The sequence below is a fragment of the Brachypodium distachyon genome, chromosome 3 (genome assembly GCF_000005505.3).
Source record: "Brachypodium distachyon strain Bd21 chromosome 3, Brachypodium_distachyon_v3.0, whole genome shotgun sequence".
Lineage (NCBI taxonomy): Eukaryota > Viridiplantae > Streptophyta > Magnoliopsida > Poales > Poaceae > Brachypodium > Brachypodium distachyon.
The window spans coordinates 41,207,717-41,230,245 of NC_016133.3; the positions used below are offsets into that span (position 1 = coordinate 41,207,717).

At 43.7% G+C, this 22,529-nt stretch overlaps 3 protein-coding genes across 6 annotated transcripts; 2 read left to right on the forward strand and 1 right to left on the reverse strand.

Annotated features, from left to right (window-relative positions):
- Positions 1–715: 715 nt before the first annotated feature.
- Positions 716–8,129, forward strand: LOC100828113. 3 transcript variants are annotated; one of them, XM_003574638.4, is made up of 8 exons: positions 716–974; positions 1,748–3,375; positions 3,730–5,005; positions 5,219–5,556; positions 5,644–5,829; positions 6,253–6,353; positions 7,598–7,689; positions 7,776–8,129. In XM_003574638.4, exons 1-8 carry the CDS (start codon positions 803–805, stop codon positions 7,811–7,813), a joined length of 3,831 nt encoding a protein of 1,276 aa, XP_003574686.4. In that variant the 5' UTR covers positions 716–802; the 3' UTR covers positions 7,814–8,129. The 3 variants fall into 3 exon arrangements, with proteins under 3 accessions (XP_003574686.4, XP_024318320.1, XP_024318321.1); XM_024462552.1 differs by having other exon boundaries at positions 1,748–3,309; XM_024462553.1 differs by lacking the exons at positions 5,644–5,829; positions 6,253–6,353; positions 7,598–7,689; positions 7,776–8,129 and having other exon boundaries at positions 5,187–5,325.
- Positions 8,130–12,781: 4,652 nt separating this feature from the next.
- LOC100828413 (serine/threonine-protein kinase D6PK) lies at positions 12,782–16,310 on the forward strand. Of its 2 annotated transcripts, none has more exons than XM_003574639.4 (3): positions 12,782–13,035; positions 13,808–14,853; positions 15,160–16,310. In XM_003574639.4, exons 2-3 carry the CDS (start codon positions 13,928–13,930, stop codon positions 16,031–16,033), a joined length of 1,800 nt encoding a protein of 599 aa, XP_003574687.1. In that variant the 5' UTR covers positions 12,782–13,035; positions 13,808–13,927; the 3' UTR covers positions 16,034–16,310. The 2 variants fall into 2 exon arrangements, with proteins under 2 accessions (XP_003574687.1, XP_010235248.1); XM_010236946.3 differs by lacking the exon at positions 12,782–13,035 and adding an exon at positions 13,189–13,445.
- A 56-nt stretch (positions 16,311–16,366) lies between these two features.
- Positions 16,367–22,208, reverse strand: LOC100846421 (UPF0481 protein At3g47200). The gene is made up of 6 exons (XM_014900813.2): positions 22,083–22,208; positions 21,687–21,811; positions 21,260–21,391; positions 19,979–20,084; positions 19,686–19,738; positions 16,367–17,971 (listed from the first exon to the last, which is right to left on the reverse strand). The coding sequence occupies exons 2-6, from the start codon at positions 21,802–21,804 to the stop codon at positions 16,497–16,499; spliced, it is 1,884 nt and encodes a 627-aa protein (XP_014756299.1). The 5' UTR covers positions 21,805–21,811; positions 22,083–22,208; the 3' UTR covers positions 16,367–16,496.
- Positions 22,209–22,529: the final 321 nt, after the last annotated feature.

A 22,529-nucleotide genomic window follows, 5' to 3' on the forward strand; every position in this document is an offset into this window, starting at 1 on the left:
ATAGTGCGCGCGCGCACCGCGTAGCCTTCCCCTTATATATTTTTTTTTTGTTAAAATGTCTCTTCGGGAGGACACAATGTATGCACAAATGTCGTGTTCCGAAGATACTCGAGTTTCGGAGGATAAAATGTAAACTGCTCACTCCTTTGTCCCGTATTAACTAATTCAAATTTTACCAAATATGAATGTATCTATAATTCGACATCCAAAACGTCTACACACATGTAATACTTCGTCACTCAATATGGGATGGAGGGAGTACCAGTTGTTAGTTTAGTTTTGTACTCCAATATGATCTTATCTCGAAATAAAATGTCATGCGTTGGATACTAGGATCCTAAGAGAGTTTGAAACACATGAATATGCAACTTAAGTTGTTTGATCGCACCACGAAAAAATTATAAAATTCTATATGTAAAATTAGGTGCTAGCGATAGTTGTTATACAAACAAAGGAAAAAATTTCATTAGTTTTTTTTTCAGAATCTATTTTTCATTAGGTTAGACTTCATGAATTTGTTTCTTTTAAATTATACGTACATGCAAAGTTTGGCTTTTCGAGGTCATGAATTCTGAGAGGTCTCCCCTCCCCTGGGCCGTAGCCCGTAGCCCATCCAGTCGTGAGCCGCACCCCTTCTCTCTTTCCGGCCCATCTCGCTGCCGAGCGCCGCCACTCCCGACCGTTTCTCCTATCACCCCACGAACTGAGCTCCCCGTTTCAAATCCTACCCAGTTCGTAACTGAGTCCAAACCCTTGCCCTACCGGCTCCTCCGCCCTTGATCACTCCCATCCTCCGTCCGCAATGGAGGCCTTGTTCATGCAGGCTTTCGAACGCCGGGACTGGGTGGAGGGGCAGATGCGGCAGCAGGTCGCGTCCTTCTCCGAGTACGTCGCCTGCACCCTCCTCGCCGCCGGCAGCCGACCCCCGCCGTGGCTCCTGCCGCACTCCGCCGCCGCCACAAGAACGCGGCAAGGTGCGTTGATTTACCCCTCGGGCGGTTGCGTTCTACTAGTTGCTCTGTTGCTGGCTTGGGGTAGTGGACAGTATCGAGGGTTTGGTCCCGATTCCGCCGCTGGATGCCGTGGACGCGGAGCATCCATTTCGATTTGGATTTCTGTGTGTTGAGCGCTCAAATCGATCAGGGTCCATTATGATAAGTTCGCGTATGTATATAAATCTCAGAGAACTAGTGTCACGCTGAATTCGGAATCGTTGGAATTTAACCTGCATGTGGGAGTGCAAACTGTAACTTTCTAATGATGTGATTATTTGCGGAGGACGAGGTGGAGCCTAGTTCGGTAGTTCCCACACAAAGTCTTCACTCGTTTTTGTTGAACATTGCCATCATGTGCACGATGGATAGAGTGCACACACACAGTGATGATATTGTTGGTGCCTTCGGTTTTTGCACCTGCAGATGCTGAAGTTGATCTGCCATGGGGCCATTAGGAAAACAACTAATAATTAGAAAAGAATAAACACTGCAATAAACATACATGTAAATTGCCTTCCCTGTATTGCATAGGATAAACAACCAGCTGAATTGTGCTTTACCTGAACATGATAATTTAAGTAGTGAGAAAAAGGTGTTGTGGTTTCTTTCTCATATGCAGTATTAGTTTGAAGGTTTGCATGCAGGCAGTCCAAAACATCTATTGTGCCTTCACTTGCATCTTTCCTTTCTACTTTTCCTGTACGTCTTAGTGTTTAGGAAACAGGAATATTGAATGGAATCTTTTTTTGCAGGAAATACTCTAAGAAAGCCATCTCTAGATCTTGCTAATCTAGAAAGGGCAGATGGTGTTCATCTTGCACTGCCTAAAATCCATCAACTGTCCGAACCAGAAACAGCTGAATTTGATGGTGTCAAGCCAGGTAGTGGTAATAGCACCGGTTGTTCTGAAGTAGATAAGGAGTGCAAGAATTGTGATTCTGATACTACCCTTACCGAGCTTGCTCCCGTGGACCCTTTGAATGAAGACCCATCTTCTACTAATTCTCTTGAAGCACCAACTTCTGTGGCCAGTCCATTGCTTGAGAATGATTCGTTGCAGTCTGTTAAACCTAATTTTCTGGAAGGAATTGTCTCCGTGCCCGAACCGCTGCCTGAAAAGGATGCAGTACAAGTACACACTACTGAAACTGATTATCCTGAAGGACCACATTCCACAGCCAGTCTCCTGCTTGAGAAGGAAGCCATATGCTCTAATGAAGTTAATTTTCTGGACGGACCCCCTTCTATCTGTCTATTGCTTGCTAAGGAACCAGAGCACACATCTGAACTTGATTCTCCTGAAGAACTGCATGAAAATGCTATATCACACGATGTTAGAACTAGTTCTCTTGAAGGACCTCATCCTATGGCCAGTCTATCTTGTGAAAAGGAAACAGTGCATACTTCCGAAGCCTCTTTTCTTGAAGGTCCTCAATGTGTGGCCAGTCCACTGCTTGAAAGCGAGCAATTATACACAGTTGAGCATACTGAACAATTAAAGAACAGCTATTTGAATAGAAGCATCGATCGATGTCCCACCAGTCATGAACAAGAGAGCTCAGAATTTATACTTCCTCCTTCGTGCTATGTATCTTCTTCGCGACCTGCTGCTCAGCTAGCCGACACTACTTCTGGGGATCAAGAAAGGTTGGGAATGCTGCAAAATAATATGTTAGATGATGGCTATGGGTGCTCCCCTCATCCCAAGGAAAATGCTATGGAAGATGGCGGTGGACACTACTCACATTCAGAGTTAGATGGGGCATTAAGCACATGCTCCTTGCAAAAGTCTGGCGATGATAACGTTTATCAGAACAAAGTTGTTTCTTCAGGAACAATTAGCGACAATGATTCCAATAGTGCCAATGCTTTAGATGCCTTGATATCCCCGCAGAATGAATTGTGTCAGATGCAATCTTCAGTTCATAAACTATCTTCTCGATATTGTAGGACAGGTACAGTTGCGGATACATGCATTGTGTTTTCTCCTCTGTCCACATCAAATAAGAGACCTGGAAGAGAACCAGCAATAGATTCAACCAACTGCCACCTAAAACAGTCTGGTCCTGCTGAGGGAAAACTTTTTGTTCAGAGTGAAGAATGTGATAACATGGACAAATCCGTGACACCAGTAGTAGCACAGGAAGTTCATTTAAGTGCCAATTCTTCCCCTGGAAGGTGTTCTGCTAGCCCCTCAGATGTTATTTGCTCTAACTCTCGAAGTATGAAAGCTTCATTGTGTATTGGCAGCACTCCTAGTTCTAACTTATCATTAGTTCCTCAATCAGATTCTTTGGAAAACAACCTCGATGCAGTAAGCAATTCTTCGCCTAGCTGCTCTGATGCTTTACCTGATGTTGTTGCATGCTGCATAAGGAAGGTACATCTTTAGCAAACACATATTACCTTTTTCCATCAAAAGTATCTGGCATATAGCATATTCCTGATAGACTATTGCATTGAAAACCAGTTGAAAATATGTCAAGTTTACATAGATATGTATGCAGTTCTATGTTTGTATTCAAAATTTAACTTGAAAACATAAATTTGGTTATAACTAATTAGATGCCAATATGCCATTGGAAACATGGTTCTAATTCATATGTTATTACACTTTGGTATTTAGTTTTTTGCATGTTATTTTTGTCTGTTCCTGTGGTGGTGTTTGGAGCTGTAAAGTGCTAATGTGTATGAAAACTTGTGAACTGTAACAAGATTTGTTCTTCGTTTACAGGCAATTTCTTGCTTCAAATATCCTGACGCGGATGTAAGAATAGCCACAGTACAAGACAAGGTGGTGACTGAGATAGATTATCTTGCTTACGAAAGTGGAGTATTGAAACCAGAAAATTATCCCATCACCACTTCGCCAACTACTTTCACAAGCTGTGCTTTATTTCAGCAGAATCAACAGGCCCGTGCTTCAAATGAATCAGTTCTGGAGAAACTTAATTATGACTCCAATCTTGTAATTGATGAGAAAGATATTGATGAAGGACTGCAAGTGTCTGATGGTGCTATTCCTCGGGAAAACGATGATAATTATGTTGACTATGATGAAACTATGCAAAGCTTTAGCATCACTGTTCCGTCGAAAGCCAGGAGTCCAACTATCAAAGAAAGGGCATTTGCAGGACTTTGTGATTCTACAAAATTGATTAACCTGAGCACCAGTCTCTCTGCGAAGTATAAGATGGACAATAAAATGAGTGGTCATTATCAAGCATTGTCAGCTAGGTTCAAGAAACTTATTGACCCGTCCTCAATCAATTCTGTTGACACTAAATGGCATGATCCAAGTTACGATGTCAACAAATTGGGAGTTTCTGGTAAATATAGTTTGGAACTCGATGGTTCTTTTCGGATGTCCAATGTCCTTAGTTTTGATACAGCAAATTCTATTAGTGTTCAAGAGGATTGCGAAATTCCTTTGACCCCATCAGTTGAAAAGTATAGCCTGGAAAAGCTGTCAGGAAGAACCAGATCTAACTCAGGGTGTATGGGTTCTATACCAGGACTTGCATGCTTCAAAATTGATGAAGCTAGCAGCATGGCAGAAGAAAATGAAAACAGAGAGATATTACCTAGATGTCCTGGTAGAAATTATTCAAGCCAAGGCCTGACTGGAAGAAAACCACTTGAGCATGTTAGTAGCTTCTATCAAAGCAGAGAAAATTCTGCCTCTTTGTCCACAAGATATGTGGATGTAGGCAGGCTAGGCTTGACAACCACAAAAGTTTACACTAGGAACCCTGATTATCATTTGCATCTCAGCATTAATGAAGCCATCAAAAACCCAAAGGAGAACTGTGCTCCTTCAATTAAGAAAGGAAAAGCACCACATCCCCTCTATGATAGAGCAAGTCGGACAGGACTTCTGAGCAGCAAAAATATAAGACACAGAAGTGAGGAAAATCTTGAGAAAGGATGGAAACCTAGTAATATTATCAATAACATGAAATCATTTGTACCACTGGTAAAACAGCAGCAAAAATCTACAATGACATGTGGTAAGTCTCATATCTTTGCAGTCATTTTTAGGTCAATTGTACGTTATATCTGTTGCACTAATGCCATCTTTCAATAACTTTCTGTTATACACCCTCTACAAGAAAGTCACTAACTTAGCTTCGAAATGAATGTTTCTTACCCCACTTTCACTTTTCACATATTCTGGACGTTTGTCATCAGTGACAGTAACTAAGAGAACTTCTGGCTCGTAGTGAAAAAAGATGTTAGAGTGAAGGCACTTGAGGCAGCAGAAGCTGCAAAGCGTCGTCAACAGAAGAAGCAAAATGAGCGTCACATGCGCAAAGCAGCTGCCGAACTAGAGCGTGTAAGACTAAAGCAAGAGAGAGAACAAAGACAAAAACAAAAGGAGGTGGAACAGAAGAAGAAAATAGATGCAGATGATGTTACTAGGAAGAGGCTAAGAGAAGATGATGAGAAGAAAGAGAAGGAGAGGAAAAAGAAACGCGCTGAAGAGGCATGGAAGCCAGAGCAGCGGATGGAATGGATTCATGCTGCAAATGGCGAAAAAGACGATTGTTGGAAGAGTTCTGTGAGTACCCACTACATAACTTCTATTGCCTTTTCAGATTGCATAACATCTAGTTTTGGTTTCTGGATGACATAGTTTTGGTTTCAGGATGACAATGAGCCAAGAAATGATTGTGTTGGAGTGAAACATGAATCAATACCTGATGGAAGGACAGAATCTGTTTATAATTTTATAGCATCTGAAAACCACAACCTGAAGTCTGTGGTTGCAGATGGGAGGTCTGAAAGTTCTATACTTCAGGTGCAAGAAAGCTTCTCAGGTGATATTGATGAGGTAATGCTATTACAATCTTGTGTGCATGTGTGCCGTAATGGTGATCATGCACATAAAAGTTTTGACCTGGTTAGTTGCTAATATAGCTTTCAACCTTTCAGCAGTTGTACAAACATGGTATTTTAGAGTAGTTGAACAATTCTGAAATTTGTTTAGTCTAACCCAAGGGTAGATTGTATATACATACTAGTGCACTGTGAACCATGATCACTAGAATTTGAATATTTTCCAATTATGGTCACATATCATTTGTTAACTTGGAGAGATTCTCACCTGCAACCATTAGTTACTTCCTTACAGCCGGGACAAACTACATACAACTGTGTTATGGGTTGCTTTGATTGTTTTCATTTGGCAGAATATTTTATACATCATAATGGTTTGAGAGTACTGCTTACCATTATTTCTGTGGAACTGTTGCAGTCCTATGAAATGTCACCTTATAAAGATTCTGATGAAGAGGATGACGATGACCCGGATCAAGAAGAAGTAAGGCGAAGGAAGTTCATTCCTTCATGGTCTCAGTGAGTGCTCTAACCTTACAGATAGTTTTTTTATGTCATGGGTCCTGTTCACTTCGCTCATGTGGCAAACTAGCTGCTACAACAGCTTGGGCTCAGCATGTATGTGCGATAGGAGCCTCATATTTACACATCTGTGCAGCAATAGGATAGAGCATCCATAGAGATAGAAAGAGTCTTGGGTGAAGTATTGGTGTTGGATACGGCCGGGTCTTTCAAACTAGGAAGAGTCCAATTAAATTAGGGAGATAGAGTTACAGATCGGTCAAGATTTTGTGTAACTCTAATCAACCAATGAGTTGCAGATAGTTCAACTAAGCCTTACTACCTCTCTACCATGACAGGGATTAGGCCCTGCAACAGATAGACGAGGAAAGTGTGTTTTCCCTGGTCTTCGGACCTTACCTAGGCCAAACCATAACAGTGGTAGATACCAATCCTATTCCCAAAACAATATACTCCCTCCATTCAGGTTTACAAGGCCCCTCTTGAAAAGTGGTGTAACCAAGACATAGTGAAAAGAGAGAGAGAATAAATGCCGATTAATGTTGAAAAGCACTAGTATCAAGATGAAATGCTGATACCAAGGGAAAGCACTAGTACCAAGGCAAAAATGGCTCAATGCATGCAAGGGAATGAATATTGAAGTAGAAACCAAGTGAACTAATGCATGTAATTAAGAGGGGGACATGGGAAAGGGCCTTCTAATCTTGAATATCTATAATTTTGAGAATGACCTTGTAAACCCGAACTGAGGGAGTAAGTACTCTTGGGACGTTTTACATTATATCATGGTATAACCTGTCCTGGCCAACAGTGTCCTTGTTCAAGTTAGTGGCATCTGTTTTACTTCTGAATTTCAACATAACGCAAGTAATTTTTTTAATCAACATAACACAAGTACTTATGGGACTTGGTGCACAATTAAACTTGTCATGTCCAGCAGTGTCCTGGTTCAAGTTAGTTGCATCTGTTTTGCCTTTTGGATTTCAACATAATGCAAATCTCCTACAGTTTCCGGTCAGAACATAATGCAAATCTCCTTACATATCTGAACCTTCTATTTGACGTATACACCACTTCTATATCAACTTCAATTTGTCATTGGTGACCGTTATTGAAAATTCCCAATCTTGCCAATATAACAAATAAGAGGTTCGGATCTGCTGCTAACTTGCTACTGTACGTTTCACTCTGATGGTTCTCCTTGAGCCTGCTAATTGCGTTGTGCCCATGCTTACTTTTAGGGATGAAAATTTGGATAAAATCTTATTGTCCAATCTGCCTTTGGACCCCGCAGAAATCTTTGCGCGCAAATGCTCTTTCAAATTATCTGATGGTAAGCTCATCCACACGTCTTTACTGTGATCATATTCTTTTAGTTATTTCTCTGACTAAAATTGTAGTTTCCTACCTTCTCTGCAGTCCTTGCACACCACATTCCTCAACGGCAATTCAGTTAGTCACCTGTTTTGCATCCACTGTACAAATGATAATCATGGTTGCTCCTTCTGCAATGATGCCTGCTGTAAGCCTGTAATGTACTTGTGAGTTTTATCAAAATTTTGTACAGTTCCCTATATCTTACAAATTGCAGAACTACTCAAGGTATGTCGGGAACTATATTACCCAAGATCCAAAGAGACAAGTTTCTGCATACGCAACCTGTTAGCCTAGTTGCTGGGATCCAGATGGATCTGGGACTGGTGGTTTTAGCCTTTAGCTTCTCTTGTAGAACGACTTCCCTAAATAAAATTTTCTTGCGCAGTTATCAACAAATCAAGCTGTTCTGTTCTACGATGCCCAAAGTTAGGCAGACCATCTTTCAAAACAAATCTGAACTGCATGTTGCAACCTTCTCAGCACATGCGATGCCTATGGAGATGACAAGTAGAAAAAGGGTCATGCCTGAACGACAAAGCTGCTGGCAGAGTATCATGTTAACTATACATCCATCATGTATCAACCGCATATCTTCTTGCCCTCCACCTAATTGCTATTTTTAATCTACAATTACCTTAATATTGCCACTCCCGATCGATCGTTCTTGATTAGTGTGTGCTGTGTACTGCTGCCCAAGTGTGCATCACACACTGCTGGCTTCCTGGCTCCACAACATTGCTGCAGTTCTGCATGATTTGTAAGTTGCAAGTTTGCAACACTACCATTTCTTTTCTTTACACAAGTACGAGAGAAGAAGCCAAACTTGTTTTGGATCCATCCTAAATCCTGCTCTTCCAATTTGACTAGATTAGGTAGCACCTTTTGCACTTACGATCCTGTTTTATCCCTCATCAGTATCCCGAGGGAAAAAAAATCCCAACCCCAGCATGGACTCTGCAATGCACATGTGGCCTCCAGGATTAGAACAAGTGTGATACTTGGAAGTTTTCTCCGGTACAGACGCTCCATGTGCTCATGGCTCCAAACCTAGCATTTCTTGCATCAAACCTAAAAATGAAAAACCTTCATTTGTCTATTCCCTTCTAACCATCTCCATTGGTCATTAATTGATTTGGACTCAATGGGCTACAGATTTAGCCCAATGGCACAGCTTGAACAGTCAGCATGCTTGAAAAAGCCAACATAGGCGATAGGCCTGAATCACCTAATATCAAACCCTTGAAAGATTCCTTGATGTAGATCCATGGACCACTTCATGTTCGTATGTAATAGCCGAAAACTTCATGTTCGTAGGGAGAAGACCAAGTGAGCAGAGAAAGTAAACATATCAAGCGATATGTCCTGGCACAAACGAGATGGTACAGTACTTATTTAATCATAGGCAGGGAATGCCACTTCTCTTGGCCCCTAGTCAATTGATGCCCTCCGGGTCCGGGACACTCCCTGATCACAGTCGCTCGTAATTTTTCCTAATCCCTACAGGAATTGCACAGTTTCTTAAGAAATTCTCGTGTTTGACGTGCAGCCATCATATATTTCTTTCTTTTGACTTAATCAGGCCATCTTTATTAGTACTTCAAATGATCGTTGCATCGTATAGTGTCAGAGACTGAATAAAAACTGGCTTATCATGCAGCCAAACACTCGGCTGGTGCTACACTAAGCTCAGCATACATCCTTGGAGGATAGCCACCGCCTGTCTGTAGAAATTACCGTAGTTGCGTGCATCGATAGCTTGGGAGCAGCCTTCAGGTTTAATATGCTTTCTTACAATTTCCTATTTTTACACATGCAATCTTTTGCATTTTCTCGTGGAAAACAGAGAAGCTCATTTACTCCACTTGGCGTGTCCAAAGGAAACAGGAGCATGATTGTAGAAGCAAGTACGCCTGAATATACTATATTTAGGATCTTTCAGAACTTTAGATGTTGATGGGTGCCAGCGCTCTGTGCTGCTCGCTGATGGCGCAACATGGCAGCTACAAAGATTCTTCAGTCCTGCCCCACCAAATATCCGTCTGTCGAAACTGCCGTCCTTGTGGATTTCTCGTTTTTCAGATTTAGGGTGGAGTGTTAATTTTACAGAAATATAGCAATCGACCCATTGCAAAGTTCATTTTTTTTTTTGAGGAATTTCAAAGTTCAGTTGGGTTCAACGGGAAAGGGCGTGATCTCTGTCGGATCAAATCTCCGACTGAACTGGCCCATCGGAAGCCCATCTCGATCATCGTAGCCGCCATTCCAAGGCCCGTCGGCCCTCGGTTAGTTAATTTTCTAACCGCGCTTCGAGATCCGTGCTCGCAAACCAAGATTAACCCACTAAACTGCTGCACTGGGCCCAGCTTCCGAGGCTTGGCAATGGTGCTTTGCGCCTCGAGATTAGCGACAAAATAGCATTATTCAGACGGTAGGTACACTGCTATCCAGAGGCAAAGCCGCATGGAGCCTCGTGCGGGGGACACGGAGTGATTGAAGGCTGCGAAGGTTGTTCCCCCTTGCAGAAATACTCCATCCATCTACTGTTTGTTGCAACGATCTCTCGAAACAAAAACGAAAATATATGAAAATTATTGTTACAAATTGGACAATATTAAAAATCTCAGATACTGAGAGAAACAAATTTCTATAATACTAAGATATTATACTTCTTCCATTCCACAAAACAACTCATATACAATAATTTTTTCTCACTTGTTCCACAATACACACCACTTCTCTCTTGGCTCCCGCACTTAGCCAATAACTACTCATATTCATTTAATTTTGATCCAATAGGATTGGCGAGTCACTAAAAACGAGAACATCTTTGATCCGAAGGCGGTGTATTATGAAACGGCGGACTCTATATATAAAAAGGAACTCTCCAAAATTGGCCTACATAAAGCCACATATTCCCCCTCTCTCTTTCCAGGTTAACTCATTCTACATCACATTTCTCGCTTGTTTTTATTGCGTACTCCCTCCACTCCACAAAACAACTCATATAGATTTTTCTCGTTTGTTCCATAATACATCTCATTTTTCTCTTGGTGCCGCACCCGGCCAACAACTACTCCCTCCGTCCCATAATATGAGGCACACATGTATTCCTAAATCATCAATTTGATTAATTAATTAATTAATTATGTATTTTTCTTAACAAAAAGTACATCACTAGATTCATTATTGAAAGAACTTTCTAATGATATAATTTTTTTTAATTATTTAATTTAAATTTAGTTAGCTAAATTGACGATCTAGAAATGTGTGTGTGCCTCATATTACGTGGCAGATGGAGTACTCACATTCATTTACTATTAATCCAATATGAGTGGTCAGCCACTAAAACGAGAGCTGGCTTGCTCTGACCAACAAACCATTGTATGCACCACGTCCTAGAAGCCTGCACCATGATATAGTACAAGATTACTTGTGATTTAATAAGCATCAGACTCCTCATTCACAAGATTATTGAAAGAGATCTTGCATATCTATGATAAAGTACCTAAATATAAGAGTGGTTCGATGAGGAAAAATTGTCACAATTTAGTTTTGAGTAAATTTCACAAAACCACAGTTTTTGTGCCAGTCGTGTTGTTGAACCACGGTTAACGAAAAATCGTTCACAGAACCACACATTTTGAGTCAAGTTATCTCAGTCAGGCCGAAAGCGAGTGGTTTGGCGGTTTTGTTTGATTTCTTACAGGTGGGCCCACATGTTGTATGCCACGTCGGCCTCAACCCGAGCTGACCCTTTAGCCCGTGATTAAAACCGCAGCCCCCTTCTCACACCCGCAAGTTTTCGGGGCCGAAGTGGCGTCCGACAGGTGGGCTCCACCGGTAAATCAAGCAAAACCGCGAAACCACCCGGTTTCGGGCTGACTGAGACAACTTGACTCAAAAAGTGTGGTTCTGCGAATGGTTTTTCGTTAACTGTGGTTCAGCGACACGACTATCCCAAAAACTATGGTTTTGCGAAATTTACTCTTTAGTTTTTTGGGTCAATTTTTAATATGAAAGCAAGAATTGGCTTGGCTGTCTTGAAAAGTTCATATGAATCTATATAACCTATAAAGTTGATCCTTACTAATTATAATTAATGTTTGCAAGTTTGACATGCAAGATATCCACATCATCATCCACATCGTGAGCATTCAAAGGGTCCACATCACCATCCACTTCATGTGTTGTTGTACATTAGGAATCCATTTTGGTGGTCCATTCGAATTTAATATTTTGATATCTAAGATTTTTCATCTTCACGTTGCATATAAATCTTTCACCAAACACACATATTTTCATGATATGCATGTCAATTTTTCTAATGTCTGCAAATATTCAGGTTGACGAAGCTTCACTTTTCGGTTTCTTCGAAATTGTTAATGTTCGTGCACATCAAAATTACACCTATTGTATTGTTGCATAGGTGTTATGAATGATAAAATCGTTTTGTCATACAATATTCATATTTATTTTACACTAAATCATGCTATTTGCATTTGTTTCTAAATTCATATTCATATAGAATTTTCTGCGTCAACGCCCGGAGAATCACCTGATTTTCAACGAAAGTTCTACCTTCCGAAATGACCCTTCCACAGGGTGGCATCGTTGTGCCATTCTTTTTTTCAACCTGCATGTCCGAAATCAGTCAATAATAGGATAGGCTACTTCTCAAAAAATAAAATAGATAGGCTACTAGCACTAGTAGTCCGAACTGTCCTAGTTTTGGCATCAGACTGACTTGGCATCGGAATGAATTGGTGAATCAAGCAACGAGGGGCACACTTGTAGGCTGGCCCACCCAAAAGTGACGTTTGGGTGTGTCAAAAATGGATTTATTGCAGGCACTGTTGTTGTCTGGGGAAGGTAACATGCCCGAGAGTAAAAGAGAGAAAGAAAAAGGGGCACACACACAGGTCTCCCGGAAGCACAAGAGAAACAAAGAAAGAGAGAGAGAGACCACACATCCCAGTTTAAATGTTTAATGACATTTGTTTTGTTTAAGCGCCCCAAAAGCCTTGCCTTTAACCTCCTTTGACTCTTCTCTTCTTTACACAGCCAAGCCAGCCTTTGTTCAGTTGTTTGTCGTCCCACAGGAGCCTCCAACTCAGCCCAGGCAAGCAGCAGCGAGGAGAGCATGCCGCTGCGCCCCACTTTTGCTTTCCTCCGTCTCCAACCCCAATCCATTGCCTCCATTATACTAGTAGCAGTAGCATCAGCCAGTCCTGTCCTCTGCGCCCTCGAGTTCGTCGTCTCGCAACCAGCCCGCAGCGTGCGCCATGGCCTGCGCCTCGCAAAGGTACCGCCTTGGCTTGATTTCCCTCCCTCCAATGCCGCCGGCTGGCTGACTGACTGACTGACTGATTTGACTGGGGGAGGGGTAGGCGGCGGCCATCCCCTCCCTGGATGCTGGGTTTCCTTTCTTTTTTCCTTGATCTGTTGCTGCAATGCCTCTCAGCGCTTTCTAGATTTGGTCTCTTTCCTTTCTTTTTCCTCTTCTTCCCCCCGTCTCCTCGCCGCATTTAATTTCCACACGAGTCAGTGCCTCCAGCGGTTCCAGCCCAAACGGCCCATGCTTGGCGGCGGCGCCTTGACGCGGACTGATGTGCTGCCCCCCCGTATGATTCCGCTGTGCTCACTCAATCATAGATGCGGATGCCCATGCCCGTCCCTTCTCTTCGATTTGTGATGATCTTGCAGCTGTTCCAGGTTGCGACGCCCGCCTCTCTCTTTCCCTCCCCCCCTTGTATCTGTGGATACTTTGAAGATCCCCTTTTGATTTTCGATCTGTTCGTTCTAGCCCATGTGCCGCGCCCTCGTTTCACGGGAAATGGTGGGGATTCTCTCTAGTTTTATTTTTAGGCCCTGTTTGTAGCGTTGTGCCGTTTACTGATTCTTGGTGCGATGAACTGGGTGTTGGATCCCCTGCAAAAAAGAAAAACTGGGTGTTGGATCTCTGCAGTGCTCCATTGCGCCTATACGTCTTGTTTGTTGCGGATTTCTCCCTTCATCTTACTATTAAATACTCACTTGGTATGCTAATGCTGTTGTTCTCTCTTCACTAATTTCAGATGTGGAGTTGGGCGTAGACTCGATTGACCAATCTTCCAAATCCTTGGGGGAAAGTGGAGTGAGCTTTGCTTGTTCACTCATCTGCCTGATTTGCATTTCTGCAATTATTTGTGATCATCATGTCTCTGGAGGTCGAGAAGCAAAATGTGCCTGGGCACCAGGCCAAGCTGCCTGCAGATCACACAGCTGATCCGGTTCCTACCAAGGCGAACAAGCCAGCTACCGATGGTGGCACGCCAGACCTTACTGCTAAGGACATTTTGGAGGAGCAAAAGCCATCACATCGGCGGCAAGAGTCTTCTGCGTCTATGTTGGACAAGGGTCCTTCTAGCATTGACTCGGACTGTGGTGTCCTGGACGTGCCATTAATGGCAACACCACGAGGAGATTTTGGGGAGCTGAAAGAGATCCAGAGCTTGGATTGCAGCGGGAACCCGGCAAAGAAGTCGTCACAGAAGAGCAGCACAAGTGAGACCTTTGCTTCTGCTAAAGTAAGCGACGGGACAAACAGTCTGAGGAAGACCAGTAGCAGTGCTAAGATGAATGACCGAGCTGATTTAACTGAGAGTGGGAAAAGCAGCATGTGTCGCCCGAGCACAAGCAGTAACGTTAGCGACGAGAGCTCATGCAGTGTCATGAGCAGTGGTACGACGAAGCCACACAAAGGGAGTGATTCAAGGTGGGAATCAATCCGAGTGATCAGAGCTAGGGATGGTATTCTTGGTTTGAGCCATTTTAGGCTGCTTAAGAAACTGGGTTCTGGTGATATTGGAAGTGTGTACCTATCCGAACTTAATGGTACAAAGAGTTACTTTGCAATGAAGGTCATGGACAAGGGGTCTTTAGCTGGTCGGAAGAAGCTACTTCGAGCGCAGACAGAGCGGGAGATACTGCAATCTCTCGATCATCCGTTCCTACCCACACTCTATACCCACTTCGAGACTGATAAATTCTCATGTTTGGTGATGGAGTTCTGTCCGGGAGGTGACTTGCACACTCTTCGACAAAGGCAGCCTGGAAAATATTTTTCAGAACAAGCAGCAAAGTATGTGACAATTACTAAATTTATATTTATCCTGCAAAATAATTTTTCTTTTCGAGCTTTGGAGTCCCATGTCTATGATGTGCATCCCTGCTTTATTTCTGTGTATATTGGCATTGTCGGGTAGCTTATGTCATATTTATGCGTGAATGCTTTCTTATGCATGAGTCTCTCTGCTATCTTTAGTTGTATACATATGTACAACCCTGCAATCCATAGTCCAATGCTTTATAATAGTTCATAAGTTCCCATGAAGCTTTGAAAGGAATCATCTCACTGAAACCTGTTGCAACTCCCTTGGTGTTTCAGGTTCTATGTAGCAGAGGTTCTCCTTGCAATGGAATACCTGCATATGCTTGGGATTATATACCGTGATCTGAAGCCAGAAAACGTTCTTGTTCGGGAGGATGGGCACATAATGCTGTCTGATTTTGATCTCTCCCTTCGCTGCTCCGTAAGCCCCAGTATTGTTAAGTCTGCCAACCCTGGACCAGATGCATTGCAGAGGAACAACCAGGCGTACTGCGTTCAGCCTGCTTGTGTACAGCCATCTTGTATCCAGCCATCGTGTGTCGCTCCAACCACTTGCTTTGGTCCCCGACTTTTCTTCTCCAAGTCTAAATCCAAGAAGGAGAAGAAGTCGAAGCCTGAGACTGGGAACCAGGTTAGTGCATTGCCTGAGCTTATAGCGGAGCCGACTGACGCTCGATCCATGTCCTTTGTTGGAACCCATGAGTACTTGGCACCAGAAATCATCAAGGGAGAGGGTCATGGAAGTGCTGTGGATTGGTGGACCTTTGGTATATTCCTCTACGAACTCTTATTCGGTAAGACCCCATTCAAGGGTTCAGGAAACCGTGCTACGCTCTTCAACGTCGTCGGTCAGCCCCTGCGGTTCCCGGAGTCCCCGATCGTGAGTTTCTCCGGGAGGGACCTCATAAGAGGATTGCTGGTCAAGGACCCGCAGCATCGCCTCGGCTACAAGCGTGGGGCTACTGAGATAAAGCAGCACCCCTTCTTCGAGGGCGTGAACTGGGCACTTATACGATGTGCGACCCCACCAGACGTACCAAAGCCTGTCGAGCTGGAGCGAGCGACGAAGCCAGCGCCGTCCAGCGAGAAGGCCGTCCCACCTGCCGGTCAGAAGGGCTCAGATAATTATCTGGAGTTTGAGTTCTTCTAGGTTCGTAATTCTTTCTCTTTCTTGGGTCGTAATTCTTTCTCTTTCTTGGGCCTACAAGCTGGTGGTGATGTATGGAAGAGGCGATACTGATCTGCTGGATTGTTAGCTGTATTTCTGAGCAGACCCTGTTTTTTAACAAACTTCTTAAGATCGAATGTCTTGGTCCTTAGAGTGATGCAGGGTGTAGTTTGCCCGCCCTGGCATTGTAATTCTTGTCAGTTCGGCTTACATTTTTTAACATGTCTTGTACTACTGCCGAAGCAGAAGCACTTGCCAATGTGATGCGGGTTCAGGTTTATCTTTATTTTTTGATTTGGAGGAATGTTAGCTGTATTTCTGAGCAGACCCTGTTTTTTCTTCTTCTTCTTCTTTCCAAACAAACTTATTAAGATACACAACCATATGGACCTAGGGACCAAAAAGACCAAACAATTCATGGAAAATATATAGTTGCAGTCCTGAGCTAGCTAGCGGGAGCGGGTGGCTTGAAGTAGGCGTAGGCAGCGAAGAATGCCTGCACGACGGTGAGGAAGAGCAAGACGGCCGCGGCGACCACCGACGTGGTCACCCACGGGTTGCGGAAGTAGTTGCGCACCAAGGAGGCGCGCCACCGCGGCCACCGTCCCCTCTGGTACTTGACCACCTCCTCCATCAGGTCGCCGAGGTAGTTGAGGCTGCCGGCAGAGGTGTGCGCCCGCGAGCAGATGCGGCTGAAGAAGCGGGTGGCGTCCCCCCTGTCGCCGCTGCTCATCTGGTTCACCAGCACCCCGCGCTTGTGCAGCAGCCGCATGTCCTCGTGGGTGGTGACGAGGCACGCCATGAAGATGGCGTAGGCGGTGACGTCGCCCCGCGTGCCCGGGTACGTCTGCTCGAACGCGATCAGGTTCCGGAACACCGGCTCGCTGTAGTCGTACAGCCGCAGCGGCGGGATCTCCAGCACGCCGCCACGGAATTGCACGTCCAGGAAGCTCTTGGCGCCGCGCTTCCGTGCTCTGAGCTTCACCCCGGCTTCCTCCAGCTCCTTGGCGCACGGCACCCACAGCGGGAGCTCCGTCGACGGCAGCAGGTGCCGGCCACGGCTCGACGCCCTGAGCTCGCCGGCCGTGGGCGCCGTCGTCGGGAAGCCGATGGAGAGGTAGAAGAGGTGCAGGAGGTGGTGCACATCGCGGCAGAGGATGCGCGAGCCGTGCTGCTGGCTGTGGGGATGTAGCGGGCGGAAGAGCTCGAGGGCGCCGGTGACGAGGACATCGTCGCCATCGTCTGGCCGGGTCTTGAGGACATGGTGGAGCGCCCGGAGGACGAAGAAAGGGATCTGGTTCTCCAGCAGCAAGAGGTCGTAGGTTATGAATCCCCACACCCAGCACCGGCCGAACACCAGCGTCCAGTCGTCGTCGTCGTCGTCGTCGCCGCCGCCGGACTTGCCTTGTACTTCAGGCCTCCTAGTAGTCCGGGGTGCGCGCCCGTACTTGAGCAGGCGGTGCAGCACGAAGCATCCATCGAGCAGCATCTGGGCGACGACCTCGTCGTCGTTGTCCCATTTGAGGTCGTAGGAGGCCCGGATTCGCGGCAGCAGGCGCTTCAGCGTGGCCAGGCAGGTACGCAGCCGCTGCCGTTCCGCGTCTGTCCAGGCGGCCGGATCTTCCGAACCACCAAGCTGGAGGTGGCGGCCGGCGATGAGCCTGCGGACACAGCACCGCTTGTACCTGTGCACTGCCTCCTGGGCTTCGTCCCTCCGCGAGACTTTGGAGCTGACGAGGGGGCCAATGCAGGCAGCCACGGGAGCGTAGGCTCGAGCGTTGTCCTCGGCTAGCTCGCGGGGGACGCTGTAGATGGTCGGTGGTTGCGTCCACAACCCGGCAGACGAGGTGCTGCTGTAGTACTGTCGAGGAACTGCCGTTCTCACCTCCGACTCCACAACGTGGAGGAACTCATCGGTTACTGTCAAATGGTAGCAAATCTGGGATTAGTGAAAACAGAAAACAGCCTGCCTTGCTTACCTGGACAAGCCTATTTTTTTTACCCTCTTTATATATCAAGGAAAACAAACACATACAAATTACGAGAACAACATGTGAAGGACATGGATGGAACGGCAGCCTCCACCAAGAAATAGAGAAACCCTTCAGAAACTAAAAATAGAACTAAATTCAGAGTCTTCTCTGCAACTTCTAACGCCAGCGAAATCTGATCCCCTTCGCCGTTGCCAGAGTCGTGGAAGAGGGCATGAGCACCCGTAGACCACACACCAGGCACTAGAGAAGTCCCTCGCTCAAAAACTCTTGAACCGCAGTAGACACCTACTCCAACGAGTAGGATAAACTCCTGTCAAACGCATCGGCAAGAGGCGTTCTTCGAACCCCTCCATGGCCGGATCTGGGGACAAAACCAGACCGCCCTTCAGTAAGCGACCAAATCCACGAGCCACCACCATGAACCCAAGACGGCAGAAGAATTCTTTTCTTCCCCGGGCAGCAAACCGCCCCCGCTCAAAACCTCACGGACAAACACGGAGACACCAAATCGAGGGCGCCAAGGAGCATAACACACATATCCTGATCACCCCACCCTCACCAGCCCGCCAACACCACCGTAGTTGAAGATGCTAGCACAAGAAAGGAGCCGGAGGACGACTTATTCCAAAACAACGGCGGCATCCTTGCCTCGCCACCGCCGCCGGAAAACAAAGAACTAGAAAGAACTGATGATAAAAACACCAACCAAACAGAAGACCGGGTTCCCCTACACCTACCGGCACCGAAACGACGCACGAAGGCGACGGGAACCGTGGCCTTGCCGCCGGCAGGCACCAACTCCCCTCCACCTAGGCAGTTCTGCGAGCGACTCTTTTGCGTGAGGGAGTGGCGGCGTTTTTTATCTGGTTGTTGACCGCAGAAGGCTATTTATGCTTCTACTTGACGTGGCAAGAATAGGAGCAGCATGGAGTGTCTGTTTAATAACGGATTGCATTTTTCCTAGTTAATGATCATATTTTCGAGCCTACTGTATCCTGTAAACGGTCATAAAAAGATGAAACAGTTTTACAAACATGAGATAGTTCTTTAGAAAATGAAACAATTATTTTATAAATTTGACAAAAAATTATGAATCTTCTTTTCATTTCCGAACATTTTTCATACAATAAGAGCATTGTTTTCATTCATTTTTTTTCTAGTTTCGAAAATCGATCAGGCGAGGACAAAACTTTTTTTTAGACCGTGAAATGAAATGGAACAATTAGGAAACAAGGAACAATTTTTGAAGACACATTTTGGAAAGACCAAGACGAAACAAAAATCATATGCTAAAAAATTTGGTCGTTGGCAATGGAAAATCTATAAATTAAACCTTCAAATTACACTTTTCATTTTTTATCCCCAATTTTATCATCTGTAATGAGTATCTCCAATTTATGATAGAATTTATCCCCAAACTTACCAGGCACAAATTGAAACTTATCGGTAAATGCTGGCACAAAAACGTGGGTTTAATCAAAGGATAAAATTTATTACAAGTGACAAATTAAAGATAAAAGGTTGAGTTAACTATGAATCAACAATACTAGGCCCACATTCAATCCAAAGGTACGCATCTAATCAAAATAAAACGAATACGAGTGGGAACAAAATATTAAACAATGAAATAACCGACATACTTGCATTGTCGCTGGTGTCAATTACTCCCTCCGTCCAGGTATCAAAGGTCTCTCTTGAAAAAGGGTATACACAAGGCATAGTAAAGAAAGAAAAAAGATTAAATATAAATTTAATGTTGAAAACATAAGTACAATAATCCAACAATTATACCAAAATAAAATGACTCAAGGCTTGCAAAGAAATTAATGTTTAAGTAGAAACCAAGTAAATTGATGCATGAAGTTAAGAGGAAGACATGTGAGAGGGGCTTTGGATTTGTGAATGATATGTTAGGGAAATAGGTCCTTGATACCTGGATGGAGGGAGTACACCTTTATCTTCATCTTCATCAGGTTTCCCTCGATGCCTGGGCAGAGGGGTTGCATCTTTATCTTCAGCTTCATCAGGTGTCCCTCCACCTACATCTCAGCCAAAAAACAAAAGACGGACATAAAATTACTTCTTTTTTAAGAAACTGAGTGCATGAAACACTTGAGGTATTCTGTAATTATTTTTGTTTTTTTATGCTTTGTTATTCAGGTTTGAAATTTCCTTTAGCGTTTGCCTCCGTTGTAACAAAGGGCTCCTCCTGAAGTATAAACTCATTTAGACAAATTTCAAAGATTTGGATTTGCTCATCAATGTTAAGAAAAATTATTGCTACATTAATTAGGGACTATTTAAAATTCCAATGTAATAAAAATAGAAATTGTAAGCTGCTTGTTGTGTGGGAAATTATATCGTGTCATTACAAAAGATTACTATTACCTACGAAGTATGTGGAGAAATCATGCGATAATGTGTTCCATATCAAAAAGAAACCAAAATTCAACGAACAAGTCCATTCAAAAGGAAAATTCACACGCCCATTAGTCTGAGAAATAATTTGCAGCCTAATTAATTTGACTGCCACATAAATAATTCACACACCCAAATTAATTTATGGGTTTGCCATAAGTCATACTATCTTTAGAAAGTTAATAATATTTATGACATCAAGTTAGTATCATTACGTCATGACAATTTTTTTTTCATAATGTACTTGTTTGATGTTGTGGATGTCGATTCAATTTTCCAGAAGTTTGGTCAAACTTAATATGAAAAATGGACTTATTATGGAACCGAGGAAGTAATGTTAAAGTGCACTTGCAAATCATGCACCCATGTACAAAACAAATTTCATGCACCACATAGTTTTCTAATTTAGTAAAAAGCCGACCACATTGAAGTGAACATAGGGTCAACAACAATGGGAATTCATGTTCTCTTACGGATTGATAGTTGGCAGGTTGACAAAGTTGTACTAAATTAGTGACAATTAACATGGAACGGAGTGAGCAACAGATATGCAAGAAGAAATTCATGCAGCAACCGGTTTGCTAATTACTAGGAGGATTAAGCAGTTTCGTAACTTCTCCATCAGAAATGGTTTTTTAAGGATAATGAAACCCCGCCTCTGCATCAAAATGTTGCGCGCATTTTATTTTATTAGTAAATTATCTAACAAAACCGATCAATCTAAAGCCACCCTACATTAATATGCTTTTCTTATAAAAGAAACTTTTGTTATCTTGCATTAGGAGCTGGGACATACCAGGACCGGCCCGGGTAGTTGCGGGAGGCATAATTTTATCTCTTATCATGACCATTGATTCTCTGAATCTACGAACACACCCCCAATCATTATTCTTGGCTGTCCCATGTCCGTGCTCTGAATTTGGTTTCCCTGAAACATTAGCAGGAGAACTTCAAATTAGTTTACAAGAGTGCCCATCAATACATCAGCGTACATGGAGAAATTTGCAATAAATGGAAATATGAAGTGCACAAAAAAACATGTCTTTACTCCCAGAAACGTGAAAACCACATACTATTACGAAAAATCTATACATATATACTTTCTCCATTCTGAAACAAGTGACGTGAATTTGCATAAGATTCTATACAAATCTACGTCACTTATTTTGGGACGGAGGGAGTACAACATAACTTGGCTTTATAGTGGCAACTGTCCAACTAACCCCATTTTTTTGTGAGACCGAACAGATTCATATAATTACGGGGTGGCCGGGCTCTTTCTATGCGGAAGGCAGCTTCGTCTATCTCATCATGACGATGAAACGCAGTATTCCTTGCCATTTGGCTTCTGAAAACAGAGGCAAGAGACCTTCTAAATTAGTTCAGAAGAATGCCCAGCGTACAGGAAGAACTTTGCAGGGCAATTAATACCATCATTGCACTACGAAATGCAGCATGAAGCGCACATATAATATGCGTATCATACGACATGCATGGCTTGTATGAAAATCATATGTGTAGATTTATCACACCATGGCTTGTACAGAAAAAGAAGGTTAAAACTTCTGAACTCACTCCTGAACCAAAAAATCATATGGATGGCAGAACAGATAGCTTACTTGATAGAAAGCTCAAACCGTCGGCAGACACGAGAGGATTGAGATTGTATTGCTGAACGGGCAATGCGGTATGAATGCAGGGGTTTAATGCACACGACTCGCTCTTGTGGAGTAGATACTTTGCTTGTGTGGATAACAAGAGGACAAAGTCAAGAAAGGAATTTGTAGAGCAGATACTTTGCTTGTGTGGATAACAAGAGGACAAAGTCAAGAAAGGAATTTGTAGAGCAGTAACCTTGTCACGCAAAGGAAGAACATACTTGAGAGACATAATACTCCTGATCAATTCCTAGCAGACAAATGCATCTTCTTCCTTACCCAGGGCAGGATTTTGTTTTTACCAAGGGATGAATGCTGGGACCAAAACTGGAGAAATTTGCTACCTATTGCGGCGAACAAGAGATCATGTTGGCAGGACTCACAAATGTTGTCTATCTCGGTCCAAAG

Excerpts from the sequence above, each read along its gene's own strand:
- LOC100828113 (XM_003574638.4), top strand. The coding sequence starts at position 803 with ATGGAGGCCTTGTTCATGCAGGCTTTCGAACGCCGGGACTGGGTGGAG. Across the intron at positions 5,006-5,218 it reads AAAATCTACAATGACATGTG|TGAAAAAAGATGTTAGAGTG; the intron begins GTAAGTCTCATA and ends TCTGGCTCGTAG. Across the intron at positions 7,690-7,775 it reads CTCTTTCAAATTATCTGATG|TCCTTGCACACCACATTCCT; the intron begins GTAAGCTCATCC and ends CCTTCTCTGCAG.
- LOC100828413 (XM_003574639.4), top strand. The coding sequence starts at position 13,928 with ATGTCTCTGGAGGTCGAGAAGCAAAATGTGCCTGGGCACCAGGCCAAG. Across the intron at positions 14,854-15,159 it reads TTTTCAGAACAAGCAGCAAA|GTTCTATGTAGCAGAGGTTC; the intron begins GTATGTGACAAT and ends TTGGTGTTTCAG.
- LOC100846421 (XM_014900813.2), bottom strand. The coding sequence starts at position 21,804 with ATGGCAAGGAATACTGCGTTTCATCGTCATGATGAGATAGACGAAGCT. Across the intron at positions 19,739-19,978 it reads GGTGTACTCCCTCCATCCAG|AGAGACCTTTGATACCTGGA; the intron begins GTATCAAGGACC and ends CCCTTTTTCAAG. Across the intron at positions 17,972-19,685 it reads TGACACCAGCGACAATGCAA|TAACCGATGAGTTCCTCCAC; the intron begins GTATGTCGGTTA and ends ACCATTTGACAG.